The sequence below is a fragment of the Cucurbita moschata genome, unplaced genomic scaffold, assembly GCF_002738365.1.
Source record: "Cucurbita moschata cultivar Rifu unplaced genomic scaffold, Cmos_1.0 Cmo_Scf00021, whole genome shotgun sequence".
Taxonomy (NCBI): Eukaryota; Viridiplantae; Streptophyta; class Magnoliopsida; order Cucurbitales; family Cucurbitaceae; genus Cucurbita; species Cucurbita moschata.
Window position 1 is genome coordinate 3503564 of NW_019268537.1, and position 16602 is coordinate 3520165.

A 16602-nucleotide genomic window follows, 5' to 3' on the forward strand; every position below is an offset into this window, starting at 1 on the left:
TTTTTTTTTTTTTTTTTTTTCTTCTGATGATGGAGAAATCTATGTTTTTCAGAAATCTTTTGTTTCTTCGGTGCTTGATCGAGTCTTTCGATGTTAGGGCTTTGTTCTCTCTGTATTTGATGGCTTTAGGGGGGAAATTTTCGTGTAAAAAACGAGCGCCATAGCGCTGCAATTTTTGTTTCTTCGCTATTGTGTTGGATGTTCTATTTAGCCTGGAGATCTGAGTGTGGGAACTCTGAATATCATATCGAACGGCGCATTCCACTTAACAGAAACTTCAAGAATAAAATCTGCCCTAGCCGAAATGAATTTGTTGGTGTAATTTTTGAAATTTTCTCGTTATCAAGATTGCTTTGAACATCAAACGTGGAATGCCGGATACATTTGAGATCGTTTCTCATCTCAAAACTTCGGGTACTTCTGATTTTCAGAAATGTTTTCTTTCTGCATGAAGAACGCGAATTCATTTTTTATGCACTTTGGGAATCTAATTGGAATTTATGTGTATTGGAGATTTTGAGGTTGTCTTGATCATGATCCAATCTCCGTGGACTTCTGTTTTTCTTTTTCTCTTTCATTATCTGTTCGTGTTCAAGATATCGACCAGGCTTCTTTTGTGTATGCAGGAAGCTAATCGAGTTCTGGGCATGTCTAGGCTTCGCTGCATTTTTCGTGGATATGATGTGAAATCCTTTCTTATTCTTTTTGCGTTGGTGCCGACGTGCATCTTGATCATTTACCTCCATGGACAAAAGATCTCATACTTCCTACGGCCATTATGGGAATCCCCTCCAAAAGAATTCAATATGATCACTCACTACTATGATGAGAATGTACCTATGGAGAATCTCTGCAAACTCCATGGTTGGAAAGTCCGTGAGTTTCCTCGACGTGTTTACGATGCCGTGCTGTTCAGTAATGAGATTGAGATGCTTACCTTGCGATGGAAAGAACTTTACCCTTACATTACACAGTTTGTTCTCCTTGAGGCAAATTCAACATTTACTGGGAAGCCAAAATCATTATACTTTGCTCGTAATCGAGATAAGTTCAAATTTGTGGAGCCGAGATTGACTTATGGCACTGTCGGAGGGAGATTTAAGAAAGGTGAAAATCCGTTTGTCGAGGAGGCATTTCAGCGAGTGGCACTTGATCAGCTTCTCAAAATTGCTGGTATCTCTGATGATGACTTGTTGATAATGTCTGATGTCGATGAGATTCCAAGCGGGCACACCATTGATCTCTTAAGATGGTGTGATGACATACCGGAAGTTCTTCATCTACAGCTTAGGAACTATTTGTACTCGTTCGAGTTCCACGTTGACGACAATAGCTGGAGGGCTGCAGTCCATAGATACAAATCTGGTAAGACAAGGTACGCTCATTATCGACAATCGGATGACCTGTTGGCAGATTCTGGGTGGCACTGTAGCTTCTGCTTCCGTCGTATAAGCGACTTCATCTTTAAGATGAAAGCATACAGCCATAACGACAGAGTTAGGTTCTCTAGTTATCTGAATCCCAAAAGGATTCAGAAGATTATCTGCAAGGGTGCTGACTTATTTGACATGCTTCCTGAGGAATACACTTTCAAAGAAATTATTGGAAAAATGGGACCGGTTCCTCATTCCTTCTCAGCAGTTCACTTGCCATCATATCTTCTGGAAAATGCAGAACATTACAAATTCCTTTTGCCTGGGAATTGCGTACGAGAGAGTGGCTAATCTCTAGCTTTGATATCTACCTCCCTCTGAAGGTTAGTAGCTTGTCTGACACCCCGTGGACCTTCCCATCCCGACAGTCGTTGACCGGTACATGGCCAACCTTGGCGACCTTTGCCTCCAGATAAGCTAATGTTAATTCTTTTGGAAGTTGAAACTGCTTGGACAGTTGAACTAATTCCATGGGTTGGAAGTTATGTGTAGATATCTGTTTTCTTTGAGTGGTTTGGTTCAAGGAGTTTATCTATTCATTGAGTGGGTGAACTTGCTGTCACCAAAGCAGCAAATTAGACAACCCCCGTGCATTGCCATTGTATTTGAGGCTCTTGTGCTTTCCTTCTTCCCCTTACTAGGAAATTTTGTATACACGACTACTATTTATATCATGTATTCATATCTACCAGGTTTCTAGTTCTCGTTCTGATAAATTGCTTATTGTTACGACTCGGAGCCTGTTCGAAATGACTTTTCAAGCTATGTTCCTGTTATATTAACAGTTACTGAAATCAGATTGGTATTTATTAGGCAGCCTGGTGGGTAGGTTTCCATCAATGTAGATAGATTATGTTATCTTTTATGATGTCGACACTTTCTGTCATAGTTGGAACCAAGTGACCAAATTTACTCTTCGACCTAGCGGGGACATGAGGTTGAGACAAATCTGGTCAGATATTTTTGGTATGTCGGAGACCTCGCAAGGTTTGTTTCTGTGGTATATGAGGGCTGTACAAACGAGAGAAGTGTCTTGTTCTTCAACTTGATTTTCCCATGAAAGAAGGCTTTTAACTTTATTCTGGCTTTTCAATGTCCTGGATATTCCTCAACTGAATAACTTTTACCCTTGCTTTTTATGGGCTGTCTCTTTCGTGTTCCAGCTAAAATAAGAAAAAACCTTAGTGACCCTTCTCCCAAAAGAAGGTATTGGATTCAAATCTCATCCTTATGGAATGGAATTGTTCTTTATAGGCTTTTTGAGGCATTTCAATTGTTCATTCACAAAAAAGAAGCTACCATTTTTCTTTCTCTGGCAGGTTGGATATCTCCTTTTGAAATTCGACGACTTGGCTCCATTCTTTTTGGATATCTCCTTTCTCTTGCAGGTTACATTTCTGTCTCCATTCTCGTGACCCGAAAACGCCAGAAAACCAGAGATCTCATGTAATGTTCAGCAACGACAACGATGTCGTATCTGATGTTCATGAGACAGGCGGAGGAGGAGCTCATTAGGCTGAGGACAACCAGATGGCTATTGACCTCTCTGGCTGAAAGAAACTGTTAGCTCCTGGTTCTGTATCATTATCATACCCAATGGTAAAGTTATTTTTTGACTCAGAATTCTCAGTTTGTGGGTTTCATATATAACTGTTCTTATTTCTTTCTAATTTGCCAAAGGTTTCAGGTCTGTCTGAATCTCTCTCTCCCTCCTAATTTCGATCCCATTGGGTCGTGGTTTCTGGGGTCGGGACAGACTCGTATCAAGATCTTCATTTAACTTACTGCCTGAAATGAGTGGCCAAGAATTTTGGGGTCCCAGAAAGATTGGATCTTTGGCATAAGGTTAAGAAATGAAGCATACAACCGGTGGAAGAATTAAATTGCCTCCATATTTGGTATATCAAATAAATACAAGAAAAGAGTTACATCTGGTTCATTGCAGATCATTCTTCAAGCTTCAATATAACGAGTACAGACAAGTTTCAAATCTTTGTGATAGAACGAGAAAAGTAACAAACATTTGATACAAACGATGGTCGTGTCCCAACACGCCCATAGCTGAATTTCTGGTCATCATTTTGCACACCACACACACCATTTCTTGTGTTGAACGACTTCTGAACTAGATTTTTCACTGAAGAACAGAGCCCCACACATTGGAATTTGCCAGTTCTGTGACTGCCCAGCTGCTCCAAGCCATTTAAAGCTCCCTGCTTTAACTGTTCTTAGCTTTTACTGATGAATCCTTTTGAATTCTAAATTGATCTTCTGGGTGCTTTGAGTTAGAGCAGGAGCTTAATAGAACAGTGCAGGATTTATCTGAAGAACACTTTTCCTATGCCTAATCTTCCATTATACAATACAAATATAAAGGGAAAGTGATGATATGGAGAGCGATAAGAGAAGAAATGTGAAGAACAAGAAGAAAAAAAAACCCCTAAAACAAAAGTATGCTTCAAAAAGCTGCAATTTAGCAGTGGACGATGAAGAACACTATTCAATGGAACGACAAAGAGGGCAAGTAATGTGCTTATTATCAAACCACTTAGAAAGACAAGCTTTATGAAAAAAGTGCTTGCAAGACAACTCACTAACTTCCTCATCAGCTTCAAACCCACAAAGACAAACACAGCACTCTGCCATGACACACCTCGAAGCAGAGCCCTTCTCTGTTCCGCCATTATTGAAGCTTTGACCCAAAGATTTGAACTGGGTAATTGAGATTCTTCTTTCTCTTCCATTTTCCCAATCCAATTCTTCCTCAGAACTCGAAGGATTCCCACTCGCACTCATCATTTGTATCACAGATCTCACCAAGTTCTTCAAAAACGCCATCGACATTACAGTGTTCATCACAAGAACAGGTAACAGCAACACTCCTTCAGCTGAAGGGGGGAAATTCGAGAGACCCATCTTCAAAAATCCACAAACCTCCCAAATGAAGTCTAATCCGTTGCAGGGTTTGGCTTTTTGAGTTGCAGAAGAAAACGAAGAGAAAAGAAGAAATAGGTTTTGGGCGTAAGAAGCACAAAATGTATCTATCCAAATGGTTGGGATAGGAGAGAATATACCATTTATACATTGACTGAAGTCTCTTAACCACCAATATTTAACCATGGTTTGTTTACTAACCATGGGGTTGAGGTAGCAGAAGAAGAAATCACAGGTGATACGTGTGTTGTTTTGATTGACTGTCAAGTAAAAAAAATGAGAAAAAACAACACCTTTTCATTGGGAAAAATGAAGGGAACATCTGTACTGCCACGTGTCAGAAGGAAATTGCACTGACCAATTTGGAGGTGACATGTGGCGAAGGAAGATGATGACGTTTTCAGATTTAGTGGAACTTTCCTGATTTCAGTAGCTGCATCAATCTAGAGTTTGCTGACTGTCTCATTTCTGCTTTAACAACTTCAGCTAAACTTTTGTTTATCTTAATTATTGATTGATTTTTTTATGTTAATTATTGATTGATTTTTTTAAGTTAATTATTGATTGATTTTTTTTTATTATTTTTTCTTTTTTTTTAATTTTTTTGTTATGAATTATGAACGATGACAGGTGAAGAAATGGAACACATACGTTGTTGAATAAACGATGTGTTCTATGTATAACCATACAATTAGTTGAAAATATTTTGATCAATTTTCTAAATAACATCAGATTTCAACTTTTAATTCATGATATTGAATCTAAAACTTAGATCAAATGTCAGTCGGAAATTTTTTCTAAAATTTATTAAATTTCACATAAATTTAACTTTAGTTGTTTTTCTTTAGTGTCTTGTTAACTTCAATATAACTTTAGTGTTGGTATTATGCCCCACCCTATATGGTAGAGGTTGGATTATGCATCTGTTGTCTAGAACGTATGTCATAAGCCAAGATAGTCTAGCTATCTTGAGACATGGGATGGGATCACGATGCATGAGTCGTATTGTAGGGAACCGAGATGACAATGAGATGTGACATGTCGCAGACGATTGAACATGCACACGTAGGTAGCGTGTGTGGCCGAACAAATTTGGATTCCACACAAGTAATATTTGGTTGATAAAGATAAACCTCACCCAAGGTCCGACAAAGTCACAAAGTGAGTAAGCGTGTCAAGATCACGACACCGCATGATTGGAAAAGTGTGATCGTGATAGTAAGTAAAAATTATAAAAAGAATTTAACGAACTTAGAAGATTTTATACTTTTATAATAAATGAACTGTATTTCATCATTGAATTTGGCAAATAATAAAGTTAAAACTAATTTGATGAACTTTGTAAAATGCTGTCTTGCATGCAAGTGTGTGTAGGACATGTTACAAGTACTTAATATACTCTTGATTGGCAATAGACAAAAAAGAGAAACAGCTGTGGGATACTTGTAGCATACTCTTGAATATGAATATATGCCATTACAGGAAAGCTTCTTCTTTCAGGTTATGGATCTTCCATCCTCCTGTGACAACAGCTTGCATACGTACCAATTTTCACCCATCGCCTCATGTTCACTCATTTGTCCAACAATTTGAAATTAGACGATTCTAAATCATAATTCAAAAGAGAACAAAAGGATCATACACATGAATAGAATAGCAAAAGAGCTCTTAACATGTTCGAGACAATTGTGCATCTAAAATTCTTCATAAACGTAAACTCATAAAAATAAAATAAAGCTTTTTGAGAAAGATTAAAGATAGGAAAATAAAGTATAAGTTCTATGCATTGGCCAAAGTGAGCATCAACGGTTGGCATGCGCTATTTTCTTGGAGGTTCAAATCTTCCTCGTACTCCAACTGCTACCCCTATTGTAATAAAAAAAAAATCTACCTATCGAAAATTCTAAACTTAATTATTATTAATATTATTTAACGAATTTATACAACTCAGTGAGAAATGGTAAGGGATTAAGGGTACTAATAATGGAAGAGAGTCTGATGGGTCCCCTAATGTTTGGCTGAATTTGAAGGATCAATCCCCAATGATTTGAAGTACGCTTTCTCCGCATTCGCTAACCGACTTTGAAACATCGTCCACTCCTTCCGACATCTTTCTCTCACCTGATAGCCAATACAAAATCCACGTCACTTTTCACATTCAAATCACTGTTCACATTCATTTGTTTGGGTGATGTGAGTTCTACAACATCTAAATAATCTCCTCTCAAACAATTTGCAAACTGCGAAAGAACGATGGGAAAGAGAGATAGAGAGAAAGAGTACCCCTTGCCATGGCGCTTTCCCATTTTGAGTTTCTCCCTGCACAGAGGAATTAAATTAGAACAAGAACCTGGATTAGTATTTGAACTTCAGTTTCAAAGGAGAAGATTTTCGGTTTACCTGGCTCCCAAGCGAGGGAAGGCCTTGATGAACAATCCACTGAGCGTCTACAACTCCGATCTTCTCATGTGCAGGCTGATTGGAAGAGTTTGTGTTAGAAAAAGACCAGGGCATGGTAATTATGATGATGTCAAAATATAGGAAAGGGTTCATGAAAGCTACCACTGACCTCCACACATTTTCTAATGGAAAAATCAAGACCCCACCCATGGATTAAATCGTTCTGCAAATCCATTTATCACAGGAATTAGAAAAACCATTTGAAATGGTGAAGCTAAATTTCAACAGGAATGAAGAACTCAGTTCTTACTTGAATCATATACCAGACACAGCGCCAAGCATCTCGTGAGAACACTGGAGCCATGATCTCTACAAAACTGTAGAAGGAAACAAGGACAGTATTATTACTCTATCAGCTGAAAACAAACAGATGGGGCAGAATTCACATTTCTTCTTTTTCGGGTTATCTTACGCGGCACAGGGAGGCAAATTCGGCTCCGTGCACCATCCTGCCCTTTCCGAAGTATCTCTGCACAAAATAAGCCAAAACAAATAATGTTAAGACTTCCAGGTTTAATTGAATGATTTTCACAATGCAGGTATTTAAGGAAGTGAACATAGTTGTTCCATGAGTCCTACTTATGAACTTCAAGATCATCCCTTTTCTTTGTCATCTGCCATGTCAACCCTCTGGTAGGTTCCAAACCAGGTTGTGAAATTTCCAAGCCATGCTTCTTCACCAACTTTATATATCTGTATTGAAAGTGGATAACCAAAGAATTTTGAACATTTGAATATAGCAATGTGTCATTTAAGCTATTCTGTAAATAACTCACTCTTCCGCATCAAAGTTCTCAACTCCCAGGTCTTCATCCCACATAAAGATGTAGTCATAAGATGCAACGATGTCAGGGTGCAAGAATCGTTTGGCATACCACCTGAATAGGATGTTTGAAAATTTTCATTTAATATGCTACAAAACTTTCTCGACATTCACTGTAATAGAACAATACGTACCATTTACTCTGCTTTCGAGCACTCACGTGAATTGCTCGTTTCGACCATTCGAAGTCATCCCATTCAGTTGTTCGGCCATCATAGTGAAACAGAAGAATTGTGAAGTTCTCTGAAAACTGTGAGGAATCATATTCAGTCTCGTATGAGCACAAAGAGAGGGGTGGTAGTAGACATAGAGTTGGAGGAAGAGAGGGACCTTTTTTACTGCTTTATCAATGTTGTCTCTCTGGTTATAACCGACAGTGAAGGTCACAAGGTAATTTGGTTTACTAGTTAAGTCCTGCAAATATTTATCTGATTAAGCACAACAAGCTAGAACAAGCTTGTATGTCAAGTAAATATGATACTTCAAGATGTCAAATAATGAAAGTGTTTCTAAAACATAATACTCAATGTAAATTCATATATTTGACATGACGACATTCTCAAAACTGTGTTGTGCAAAATCAAAACACACCTCACTGGGATTACCCCACAATCTACGTAGATAGAAGTCTGACTCGGCTGCAACAATTCCTGGGGCTAGTCTTTCGGCTCCTCTAGGATTTGATGGAACCCAAATCTGCATCACATCATATTTAGAGAATGGTAAGGTGTATGAGTCTGAGGTAAATGAACTACATAAAGCAAAATAATCAAGCACCTGCTTTGCAAGTTACCGAAGACCAAATACATGCAATAGCCATATTAGTGATGCAATTTTCTTTTTTTTTTAAAAAAGAAGCTTGTAACGATCAAGAAATTGAAGTAACATATTCATAGAATGTCAATATTCTCATGCTCCCACCATGAAAAAGAATTTTAAACAAAGGAGTCCAAACTCCAAAGCTGTGATATTCCCATACGGTCACGAATGAAATGTCTCTTTATGTGGAAGGAAGGGGAAGATTTCGAAAGGCAAGTCTGGCCATAGCTATTTAGTTCACAAGTATCCCTGCTTAACTTTAGTCATCAGTCCCCTACCATGTTTCACTAGAACCTTGAAAAATTAAGCCAATAAACTATTGTCCAGAGAAAGGGAAAAGACGTGCAGAATTCCAATTTCTAACATGATGAGATAGATGAAGGCAAGGCAGACAATGAGAAAAGGGCTTTACTACTGATATGTTAGGCCCCAAGGGGAAGGGAGTATTTTTATGGCCTAGCTTCTTTAAAGGAAATTGTCAATCTTCATCCTAACCACTAGCTAATTCACCCTCTAGAGCATTTACCATTTTCATGTCGTAGGCTTGCAGCCAGCCTGTGAAATCCGTACGGACAAATATTGCAACTTAAAACAGGTAACAAAGTCGATAAAATTCATTGGAATGATCAAACCAGTAATGAGATTACTTTTCATGACATTTATGGATCTAACGCCGAAGATATAATTAAGAAAATTTAAAATTTAGAAGGCCATCAGAAGCAAATAAACGCGTGCGCGCACACTCATATATATAATTAATCAAAACTTGTTAGTACGTATTGAGGAAATAGAATACCTCTGAGGTACCATTCAGATTTTGAGAATTTTTCAAGTCTCTACCACCACTCGATGGAAATCTTTTAGGTGCTTGGATAGAAGAGGCTGATTTTAGGTCAGCATTGTACATACGGTCAATTTTCGGGATAAGTCCAGAGGGGACACCTAGCTGCGAACATCATTAAAAAAAAAAGGACAAATAGGTTTCAGTTTATACCGAAAAATTGATATCAAACAGTAACCATGTTAATGCAAAGGAAAAAAAAAATTTGACTGAGCATTAAGACTTCAACATCAACCTTTGTTAGTGATAATGTTGGGAAAGATATTCCTATAAAAAAGCCCAAAAACACTCCCACAAAAGTTACTATAATAAGCCTCATGCTGTCGTTTGGCTTTCTATTCACAGAACTGCATCAAAGTAAATGCATATTTACAGAAAACAAGTCAGTACACAAGAAATATGAAATAACACGAAAATAAATTATTAATTGTTGGATTTTCCCAATTAGATTATGACATTTGAAACAATGAACCTGCGATAAAGGATTCCCATGCTATCTACAATCCTCCAAGTTGTAAAGATAGGATCTTACTCTCAGATGTACAAAGCGAGAATGGGTCTGCATGATAGACAAAAATACACTTACTGTTGGGTACAAGATACAAATAAGACATTCCATGAAAGAGGACGGGAAATTCAAACCACATGAACAGAGATGTGTCCAAATATGCTTCAATAGAAATCCAAAATTGAACATCATACAGAAATGAAAGACAAACTTATGGCTGTAATGGATAGTCATAAGTCATATGGAAGTAAACGAAGTACGCTTAAGATCAGAAGAATTATGGTTGCAGTGCTCAAACTCACACATCAAAAGCTGAAATTGGAATGTATATCAGGTTCTGCTATAAAATTTCAAACGTACTTTATAAAGCGAGGATCTTCCCCTCCATTAAACGATTTCATTCTTTTTTTCCTACTCTTTGATGTTCAACGCATGCAACTAGACCTTAAACAAAAAAACATACGCAACCATGTGCTTCTTCCTTGTCTAACATATACTAAGAGACTCTATTAAGCAAGCAGACATGTGCTCCCTTTGAGTAAAACAATGGAAGAGAAGAATCAAGCACCCAAAATCCGGCTTTTCTGATTCAATCAATGGGAGAGAAGAAGCAAGCACCCAGAAACCGGCTTTTCTGATTTACACAACTATGCTCAATCCACACAACTTACAGAAAAAGAATGACATTGCGGTACATTTCTCAATTAATTGGGAAAAGGAAAAGAATGAACGAAAGAAAGAAATTAACCTTGTGTCCAATTAAAGATTGAAGGACAAACGATTTTTCTTTTTTAAAAAAAAGACCCCAAACATGAAGTTAGCTCAAAACTTCAGAACCAATTCTAGGACATTCATGAATACCCAAAAGTCTCCGCGATTAAGCATAAATAAGCTCCATTCAATATTACCACATAATACGAACAGTACAGGAACTAATCTAGCAATAATTAGCTCTAGCCAACTACTCTTTCTAATTAAGCGAGTCAACGATTTAACAATAAAAACAAAAGTCGTTGAATTCCATACCTTCAAGTTGAAGTAACTTCAAGATTTTAAAATGAAGAAACAACTTGAAACAGCAATCAGTTGCAGCTCATAGAACACTGATTTCTAGAAAACTTTCACCAGTCTACGTTTTCTATTTTCAATGAGAATCAATTAGAAAAAAGGAAAGTTAAGAAGCAAAAATAACAAATAGAAAGCACAGGATTAAACTGAGAAAAAAAACAATAAGAACTTACCAAATAAAGAATCAAATACGACAAGATCTGTTCCGCTACCGCGAAATCACGAGGAAAACCAGTTCCTGAAATCCTTCTCCTGAGATCGTGAAAAAGAAGTTGCAGATGAACAGAATCAGCGTGAAGGAAACGGCCAAAACAATTAACAGAGAAAAATTTCAGTAGAAGAGAAAGACGACTCGCTTTCAAATTGGATTGTTTGCTCTCGTATTTATTTTCATGTTAAACCTTGGTGGCGTTTTCTTATTAAGGTTCTGTTGTTACAGTAGCGGGACATCAAAGGGGTTTTTGGGAATTTTGATTTTTTTTCTTTTTCAGTTCATTTAATGATTTAGGTTTTTTTTTTTATTTTTTAATTTTTTTAATTTTTTATTTTATTTTACGTTTTAGAGGGGTACTATTGTCATCTGCCTAATAAATAAAAATAAAAATAAAAATAAAACAGTTTTATTTTGAAGCATAAAATGAAAAAAGAAAAAGGAGCGCCGACATTAACCATGCCGTCACGATTTTCATTTCCTCGTGGCCGGTTTTTGTAAATTTAATTGTATTCGAAAATTAAAGAAAAATGTTTATAAATATATGGACAAATGTAGAATATAGAGACGGTGGTATTGAATTTTAAATAATTTAATTAAGGATGATGCAAATTCATGTTATTTAAATAATTATTAAAATATTTTAATTGACACCCCTGTTGACAATATATTTGATTTATTGGTAACATATATAAGAAAATAATAATAACATTTAATTCTTTACCCAATTGATTGCGTACCAAAACAATCCAAACCAGCCACATCCTAAGTTAGACGCTATTCCACTTATGACCTTCAATCGTTTACTAAGGTGAGAGAATTATAACTTGAAACTTCTTAATCGATAATATATAAGAAACCCGAGCGAAGAATTTAAAGAAGAGAGGAGGAAGTCCATGGGTTTGATTACAGCAGGTGGAGGAGATTTGAAGGAATTATATAAAGCAATAATAAATGAAATGGAAGGAAAAATGAGGAAATAGTTTAAAGAAGAATTGGTAATCGTCCACATGGCAGAAGGGAGCACGAAGTCGGGCATTGCGCACAATGAGGCCGATTCGCCGTTGCGGCAAGTGCCTATGACTCATTAGTCATTAATATAAAAAGAAACAAGAAATCAAATGAAGGGTGGGGTTGGGGGTGGGGGTGGCTTTCCACTTTCACATCTTGATTTTAAAGGAAGAGGTCAATGGGTCTCATTGATTGCACCAGATGTGGACAACCCTAAATTGAATATTACGCCCAAACACTAGAAAAATTAGAAACAAGCAATCAATTCTTGAATGAAGTTGACTTCAGATGGCATATATTACAAAAACATCCGACTAAATATCTAATTCCAAACTAAACTAAACTAAAAAGTTGTCCGATGGAAGGTTGGAGGCGACGACATTAACTCCACCATCAATGTTTGGATAAAAATCAATACTTGGTGATAATTAATATGTACTCTTCTTGAGTTATGAAGATTTAAGATCAAAGAGGAATCGAAAGGGTCTACTTGTTTGGTAATGTTGACAATCGCTCTAGTTACTTCCACACGCACTCCCATTGTAGAATTCACCTAACATCTAGTATTTTATTAGACTTTTGATTAAACTTTACTGGAATTGAATAGTGTTCTCAATTCCATAAGAGTATCACTATACGTACTATTTTGAATAACTGACATTCATTTAGAAGGTGAATTCGACAAACACAAGATTCAATGAAAACTATTGTTCTGAAGCTCAATATTAAAGTTCCAAATTTGAAGTTGATTCATGACTGTCATGCTAAACACTTTTATGCAGACACGCATATCTACCAATAGGATGAGAATCAAGCGAGCTATAACAAGTTCTGGACGCTAGTTATATTATACTATACTATACACAAACTTTTTAATAGAATGCCTTACAGTACACTATACAAAAACTCACGTATCTCAATCTCATACACGGCACGCAACTTTCTGTATATATCCTTAGTTTCAGAGATATATCTAAAATGGGCAATTTATCTATCTACTCACTATGCCCCTGAGGTGGGAATGTCGAGATTGTGCAGTGATGTACCTGGAGTGGAAGGGAGCCAGAGTTCCAAGCGAGTTCCACCAGATCCGAGAGCTGCGTCCGAGCACCTGGGTGATATGACACGCACCACACACCCATAACTCTCAAGAATCTCACAAGCAACGGTCAGCCCTGCAACAAAGTTCCATGTCATGTTGTCTTCCACTCTTTCTTTGGATAAGAGATCTGCTCCAAATGCTGTGAGTGAATGCATCTGCGTCTGAAGTCAATTGCGCCAAAGAAGTCAGGTCTTGGTAAAGATCATAATAGAGGCATGCATGATTTAAATAAAAATGGCCAATCACTAACCATATAGTGCATGTCGGGGCCATCGTCATCTATGACTATAAGCACACCACCTGCTGGTGCTGTAGTAGATACAATTTCTACCTTTCCTCCAACACGTGTACGTAATAGTGCACCTTCAATCAAATTACTCAAAGCCTGACGCAGGGAAGACTCCTCCACAGCAATTTGCATAGAACAAACCTGTTCACTTAGTTCTACTATACGTTGCTGTTTACTTGCTAGAGGTTTCACTGCCTCAACCAAATCATTCAGAACATCAGAAACGTTGCATGACCTTCCTGACATCATATTTGAAAATCGTGAGATCAGTAAACTTGATATTATAATTTCAAAATGACAGGAAACTGATTTCATTTGAGAAGTGCTATCTACTAGTGATGAGCAGGTCCCGTGTATGAGAGAATTTATGTATCAGCACCAAATTATCAAATGTTTCTGCATCGTATTGCATACCGCAGAATTTTACGATAGGGATGAAACCAGCAGGAAATGAGCAATGGATGAATAGTGATAAAACAAGCAGATCTCAAGCAAACCCATTGTTGAACATATAACATAAGGGTGGGTTTTAAAAAGAAAAGTAAACAAAGAAAATGGATAATTAAACGTATGCCTAAAATCTAAAACAGCAAAATTTTAAAGAGGGAATTCCTCGACACTATGACATTTGACATGGGATCTGTTACCTTATTCCTTGTCGTTGAACGGGAGCAAGTACTGTAGGTGGCATGGGCATCTCTAAGTCCTCAATCATATTTTTAGAAGAAACTAACCCACCTTGCGTCCTACTGCTGGAAGCATCTGTTGGATAGTTATCTGACTGATTCTTCACTGATTCAGACAAAGGATTGGAGGACTTGTACATTTTCTTTAGTGTTTCTTCATTATAGTGTACTATATTTGCCTAAACAACAACACAAAAGAATATTAGTCCAGTAATTACGTTTCATCAACAATATCATGGACCAGCCTTTTCACTGAGATAATCTCCTATAACTTCGGATTGCAATTTTTTGTTAGTATTTATCTTTTTGATAAAGTGATTAGAACTGTAATGCAATGGGCAAATCAGACCAAATGGTATGTGATTAAAACAATAATCATAAGAGTAACATAAACAAATACAACACTTCAAAAACATGCACAAGGTAATAGCAACAATAGCAAGAGAAAGATCAGGTACCTTAGTCAAGTAAACAGCATCCTGTAGTTGTTGAAGGGTATCTCTCATATGATCCCCTTGTAACAGTATGTCTTCTAAAATCTCATATGCAATCTGCAAAGCGGTGTCATCCAAAGATAAAAACATATAAACAGAGAAAGAAGTGACATAGAATCTACAAGAAATGAAACTCTCACCTCGTTTTTCTTCATGTGAACAGATAACATCTTACTTAAAGTTTGGATGCTAGAAAGAGAACCACGAATCTGTGAGAGAATAATATGCGAGGGAAACATTACCAAGCAACTCAAGATGTGAGAAAACAATATAAAGTAAGATGTAGCACGCCTTACTTGGTCGACCAGATTGGTCATTCTCAAGTTATTCTGCCATGATGATTGCTGGAGCAACATTGCTTTCTGCAGAAGAAAAAAGACCCTCGTTTTTTAAATCAGGTGATAAAATTGGAAGCTAAGAAGAACAACATTTAAAATCAGGATTGATTGTCAGACTGCAAGAGTAAATAAAGTTTACCATCAATGGCAGTGTACTGAATTAAAAATGATCCAACCAACCTGATCCATCACATATGCCATAGCAAGAGAACGGGAGATATGGAAGGCATTTGCTTGCCGATCTGCATTTAATTTGTACGTTCTCAACGATCCATTCGTCGTACTTTGAATTCCCTGTGTATTTGTTCCAAAGCCAGCTAATAGAGCACCGGCTTCGTGCGGTGATGAGTATGGCCATGGATCACAATCGGCACTCTGCATATCCATTTCGAGGTTTGGAAGCTCGGCGACCAAGAACCCCACAACAAAAGGGTGTTTCACCATTGGAAAGACAATGGCCTTATGCTCTGGGATAACTTCAACCTATAATTTAGACAGACTTGTAAACTTCAAGGATTAACCATCTGAACCAAAAGCGTAACAGTCAGTTAACCTAAAATCCATACTTGTTGACTGGAAAAAGTGGCCTCTGCAGCACGTAAACCAGTTGGAACGCTAAAATTTCCGACCAATATCACAACGTCAGTGGCATTAACCCCTGGGAAAGATACAACACGACGCAGCTCAAGACGGTCCATTACAAAGCTACCAGCAGGTCTTACATAGACCTACAGGAAGAAACAATGAAATTCATTTCCTATAAGCTTACCAACACATAACAGCCCTAATTTTCCATCCGTATGTAAATGCACAACAGGTTTAAGCAAAAGGAGGAGCACAATTTCTATCTTCAATTCAAACAAATTAAGCGAAATAAATGTTTAAGGAAAACACAAACCGAGAGAAGGGCTTCAGGATCAACAATCCGGCGAAACAGGTCCAACTGCTCGACGCAAAGCCTCTGAAAGTCAGGGCTCGGCAGCACCAAGCCAGTAGTCTGTCTGTTCTCGATCCTATGGACAAACTCCACAGGAGAGGTGGAAGCTCTGAGAATGACAGAGGCCACAGCAGAGGCTGAGGGTACCATAGACCCATCGTCGTCGTCGTCGTCGCATACAGTAGGTGTAACGTGGCGAAGGAGACTAGGGTTTGAGATGGAGGATGTGTTGAAGGAGGAGGAAGCAGAAGTGAAGGTGAGTGGTTTGAGGCGAATGAAACTATTATGGAGTTTTAGGGCATTGTAGGAGAAGAAGGGGAGAATGGGGGAGGAAGAATTGGAGTAAAAGAGAGGATTTTTGAGAGGAGGCCATGAGAGTAGCATTGGAATTTGCAGAAGACGCGACACGCAGAGAGCGAGACTGGGAACTTCGTCGGAGAGTGGATGGCAACCAACGGATTTTGCCGGGTAGATCAGATGCAGCGCAATCCCGACAGGTATTAAATCGTTTTTTCTTTTTCCTTTTTTTAATAAATAGTTTTATATATATACATATATAGATGTATATATACACATATATAACCCTGAATTAGATTTAATTGGTCCAAGGAATAATAGATTTCATCTTGGATCTCTTCATCTTTTTAT

At 37.6% G+C, this 16602-nt stretch overlaps 4 protein-coding genes across 6 annotated transcripts in view; 1 reads left to right on the forward strand and 3 right to left on the reverse strand.

Annotated features, from left to right (window-relative positions):
• LOC111458568 overlaps window positions 1-2196 on the forward strand; it is a 3079-nt gene extending 883 nt beyond the window's left edge. The window contains exon 2 of the mRNA XM_023101311.1: window positions 627-2196. Within this exon, the coding sequence (XP_022957079.1) occupies window positions 627-1724 (1098 nt within the window). The 3' untranslated portion in view covers window positions 1725-2196. The remainder of the gene's footprint in view (window positions 1-626) is intronic.
• A 1101-nt stretch (window positions 2197-3297) lies between these two features.
• On the reverse strand, window positions 3298-4805 carry LOC111458569 (probable E3 ubiquitin-protein ligase XERICO). Its single transcript, XM_023101312.1, has one exon. The coding sequence runs from the start codon at window positions 4569-4571 to the stop codon at window positions 3930-3932; it is 642 nt and encodes a 213-aa protein (XP_022957080.1). The 5' UTR covers window positions 4572-4805; the 3' UTR covers window positions 3298-3929.
• Window positions 4806-6020: 1215 nt separating this feature from the next.
• LOC111458858 lies at window positions 6021-11283 on the reverse strand. 3 transcript variants are annotated; one of them, XM_023101699.1, is made up of 16 exons: window positions 11060-11283; window positions 10845-10956; window positions 9783-9869; window positions 9546-9657; window positions 9266-9415; window positions 8242-8346; window positions 7981-8064; window positions 7785-7900; window positions 7604-7705; window positions 7407-7520; window positions 7240-7296; window positions 7078-7144; window positions 6937-6990; window positions 6768-6842; window positions 6651-6686; window positions 6021-6488 (listed from the first exon to the last, which is right to left on the reverse strand). In XM_023101699.1, the coding sequence occupies exons 3-16, from the start codon at window positions 9800-9802 to the stop codon at window positions 6375-6377; spliced, it is 1206 nt and encodes a 401-aa protein (XP_022957467.1). In that variant the 5' UTR covers window positions 9803-9869; window positions 10845-10956; window positions 11060-11283; the 3' UTR covers window positions 6021-6374. The 3 variants fall into 3 exon arrangements, with proteins under 3 accessions (XP_022957467.1, XP_022957468.1, XP_022957469.1); XM_023101700.1 differs by lacking the exons at window positions 10845-10956; window positions 11060-11283 and adding an exon at window positions 10567-10702; XM_023101701.1 differs by lacking the exons at window positions 10845-10956; window positions 11060-11283 and adding an exon at window positions 10387-10484.
• Window positions 11284-12801: 1518 nt separating this feature from the next.
• On the reverse strand, window positions 12802-16454 carry LOC111458780 (chloroplast sensor kinase, chloroplastic). The gene is made up of 9 exons (XM_023101589.1): window positions 15916-16454; window positions 15584-15745; window positions 15198-15500; window positions 14976-15041; window positions 14820-14888; window positions 14644-14736; window positions 14147-14364; window positions 13461-13734; window positions 12802-13371 (listed from the first exon to the last, which is right to left on the reverse strand). The coding sequence occupies exons 1-9, from the start codon at window positions 16336-16338 to the stop codon at window positions 13111-13113; spliced, it is 1869 nt and encodes a 622-aa protein (XP_022957357.1). The 5' UTR covers window positions 16339-16454; the 3' UTR covers window positions 12802-13110.
• Between the last annotated feature and the right edge of the window lie 148 nt (window positions 16455-16602).

Bases quoted from the DNA above. Each gene is read 5' to 3' on its own strand.
- LOC111458569 (XM_023101312.1), bottom strand. From the start codon at position 4,571: ATGGTTAGTAAACAAACCATGGTTAAATATTGGTGGTTAAGAGACTTC.
- LOC111458858 (XM_023101699.1), bottom strand. From the start codon at position 9,802: ATGGGAATCCTTTATCGCAG. The intron at 9,416-9,545 runs GTTGATGTTGAA...TGATGTTCGCAG, and splicing joins CAACATTATCACTAACAAAG to CTAGGTGTCCCCTCTGGACT. The intron at 8,347-9,265 runs GTATTCTATTTC...GATGTGATGCAG, and splicing joins ATCTGAATGGTACCTCAGAG to ATTTGGGTTCCATCAAATCC.
- LOC111458780 (XM_023101589.1), bottom strand. From the start codon at position 16,338: ATGCTACTCTCATGGCCTCCTCTCAAAAATCCTCTCTTTTACTCCAAT. The intron at 15,746-15,915 runs GTTTGTGTTTTC...TTCTTCCTGTAG, and splicing joins ATCCTGAAGCCCTTCTCTCG to GTCTATGTAAGACCTGCTGG. The intron at 14,737-14,819 runs GTGAGAGTTTCA...ACCGCTTTGCAG, and splicing joins TTCACATGAAGAAAAACGAG to ATTGCATATGAGATTTTAGA.